The 3,368-nt window shown below is 43.6% G+C and overlaps 1 protein-coding gene across 1 annotated transcript; it reads right to left on the reverse strand.

Annotated features, from left to right (window-relative positions):
- Nucleotides 1-5: 5 nt before the first annotated feature.
- On the reverse strand, nt 6-2,761 carry LOC112617692 (protocadherin gamma-A8; the record flags this gene model as incomplete). The annotated part of the gene is made up of 1 exon (XM_025374399.1): nt 6-2,761. A coding segment is annotated over exon 1 (1,746 nt), but the record flags the coding sequence as incomplete, so codon positions are not given.
- Between the last annotated feature and the right edge of the window lie 607 nt (nt 2,762-3,368).

Consider the following 3,368-nt stretch of genomic DNA (forward strand, 5'->3'; position numbering starts at 1 on the left):
GGCTCTGCGGAGCGGGGCGCCAGCTCCACGCCAGTGGAACCGTCTGTGGGGAGGGCGGGGTACAGGATCTCGGGCGCGTTGTCATTCTGGTCCAGCACGAACAGGTTCAGTGACACGTTGCTGCTGAGGGGCGGGTCCCCGCTGTCGCTGGCTGTTACCAGTAGCTGCAGGTCTCGGATCTGCTCATAGTCGAAAGATTGCAGCGCATACAGGACACCGGTGTCAGAGTTGATGGAGATGTACGAGGATAGGGGCGCCCCTTGCAGCGTGTCCTCGGTCACAGAGTAAGTGACCTGGGCATTCTCCTGGCTGTCGGGGTCGTGTGCAGTCAAGGAGAAGATGGAGGCTCCTCTCAGGTTGTTCTCTAGGATATAAGCTGAGTAGGAGGCACGAGGGAATGTAGGAGGGTTGTCGTTAATGTCTGCCACGTGCAGGGCGATGTGAGTTTCAGTGGACAGAGGCGGTGTTCCTAGATCTGAGGCCATCACTGTGATATTGTAGATAGAGACATTTTCTCGGTCCAAATATTTCCTTGTCACTAATCTATAATAATTATCTATTGACTCTTCTAATTTAAAAGGTAAATTATCACGTGTGTAACAGACAACTTGACCATTCTTTCCAGAGTCTTGGTCATGCACACTCAAGAACGCAATTACTGTCCCGGGAAGAGAATTTTCTAACACTGGGCTAAACAAAGACGTAATGATCACTTCTGGTCTATTGTCATTTACATCTTCCACCGAAATGAACAATTTGGTCCTCCCCAGAAGTGCCCCCACATCTTCGGCTTGTATTTCCATTTCATAAAACGAACATTCTTCATAATCTAGACTTTTTGCTATTGATATTTCCCCAGTATTTTCATTAAGCTGGAATAACGGAGTTTGTTTTTCATTAATTTTCCGGAATTTGTATGCCACTTTTCCGTTGATTCCCTCATCCGGGTCGCTGGCTGTTACAGTAAGCAGCCGCGTGCCTGGGGGCACGTTCTCAAGGACTTTCACTCTGTAAATCGGTTGAGCAAAAACCGGGGCGTTGTCATTTGTATCCAACACTGTCACATGAATGCGCACTGTGCTGGAGCGACGCGGCTCGCCGCCATCTGAGGCCGTGAGGACCAGGTGGTGAGCAGCCTCTTCCTCCCTGTCCAGGGCGCGCTGCAGCACCAGCTCTGGGTTTATGGCTCCATTGTCTCCAGTCTGCACGTCCAGGGAGAAGTGGTGATTGGGGTTGAGCTGGTAGCTCTGGAGGGAGTTCACGCCCACATCCGGGTCAACAGCTTCTGGGAGTGGATAACGTGCTCCAGGAACCGCGATTTCGTTAATTTTTACTTCTAGATCTTCGACCTGGAATTTCGGGTTATTATCGTTAATATCAATTATTTCTATTTCTATCCCAAAGAGTTTTCCTTTATCCTCAACCAGGATGTTAATATTTATCAGACACCGCGGGCTCTGAGCGCAGAGCTCCTCCCGGTCTATCCTGCCCGCGGTGACCAAGCTGCCGCTGCGCGGGTTCAGAGCAAAGAGCTGCGTCCTACCTCTGGAGACGATACGGACTCCGTGCTTCGCCAGCTGCCGGGGGTCCAGCCCCAGGTCCTTGGAGACATTACCCACGAAGGAGCCTTTGTCCGTCTCTTCTGGCACCGAGTAGCGAATCTGTCCCCTCCCGGTTTCCCACAGCGTCCCCAGCAGCGCGCACAGCAGGATCAGCTCGCCGCGTCTGGGGCGACTCTGTGGAGCGGCCATTGTTATTTTGCTGCAGAATCCCCTCAGAATCTTCACTGTGCATAAGTGGGTATTTAGTTTCTTGCCGCAGCTATGGAGATGATAATCCTCCGGAAACCTACAGTGCCTCCAAACAGGGGTGGGGTTTCGCTACAGTCCCGCAGTTAGTTTGTGGCATCTGCGGGTCTTTGCGAGGTGTGAGATCTGAGTGTTTTCGGTCGCATTTCTCTCCCAGTAGGTGAACAGCGGCGCTTAGAGTCCTAAATAGTTACTGCACTGAGATACAGATGACTTCTAAATGTAATACTCTACTAGATTACTGAGAAAAAAATACCATCTGCTTATTACTTTGTTTTGAATTTATTTGATTTATCCCTAAACCCATATTTTAAAAGAAACAGCCAAAGAATGTGAGATGAAGGTTTTATTTAGTGTTATTAAATGATCAGATTAGATCAGAATGATCAGATTGTAGCATTGGATTAAATTACTTACATTTCTGCAATACATTTGGTCTTAAAAAAAATAACATGATACTTTCATTTCCCATTGTGCTCTAAGCTTTATTGTAAATGTCTCCAATATATACTAACAAATAACTAAGAACTTCAGTTGTCACCAGAAATGAATTTATCTTGAGACTAAAATAGACCTACTGGGGATGACTGACTCAGAAATTGTTTTATTTGGTTTAAACTACTTAATCATTTTAGAAGCTTTCCAGAGAGTTGTTGCTTTTAAATTATTCTTCTAAATGCCACTTGAATTACATGTTGATAATGTTTTCAAATAAAAATTGTGGAATTTCAATAGGATAAATGCTTTTACCACTGCAGTTTTATGAGATATTATATTGTTTTGCTATTTTATTTACATTGTTTATATTTTTCTACTTGAATACTTTAAAGGTACAGATGAATATATGATAAAAAGCAAAGCTCCAGCCCATCCCTTTCACCATAGATGATTAAATTTAAAGCAGACTTGACTTTTTAAGGTAGACATATATTCTAAAGTTAATGTAGTTAACTTTACCTACATTAATACTTTGATCTAATGAACTGCAAAAAGTAATGACTACATAATACTTACTAAGAAGCCAAACAGTAAGTATGACTACAAAAAATCTGTTTCCCTTCAAGACCAGCCTGGGCAACATAGCAGATCAGCCTACTTCACCCTTCCTTTGAATAATGGTATGATAGTTTTTTCACTGACTGAAACTTTCTTAAAACAATTCATGAAATCTGAAACCTTTATATTTTCCTGTGAAAATATTATGCATATGGAAAACTGGGTAGACAATGGAAACCATATTAGTTAAATTAGTGAAGGAAAATACTGTCTGTACTAAAAACAGAGAAATTAGACAGGTCTGGTGTCATGAGCCTGAGTTCCAGCTAGTCAGGAGGCTGATGCGGAAGGAATGCTTGAGCCCAGGAGTTTGAGGCTGCAGTGAGGTATCATTGTGCCACTGTACTACAGCCTGAGTGACACAGAGAGACTCTGTCTCAAGAAAGAAACAAAGAAAGAAAGAAAAGAAAGAAAGAAAGAAAGAAAGAAGAAAGAAAGAAAGAAAGAAAGAAAAGAAAGAAAGACAAAGAAAAAAGAAAAAGAATCAAAAGAAGTTTCCTTCCT

The sequence above is a fragment of the Theropithecus gelada genome, unplaced genomic scaffold (genome assembly GCF_003255815.1).
Source record: "Theropithecus gelada isolate Dixy unplaced genomic scaffold, Tgel_1.0 HiC_scaffold_3357, whole genome shotgun sequence".
NCBI classification, from domain to species: domain Eukaryota; kingdom Metazoa; phylum Chordata; class Mammalia; order Primates; family Cercopithecidae; genus Theropithecus; species Theropithecus gelada.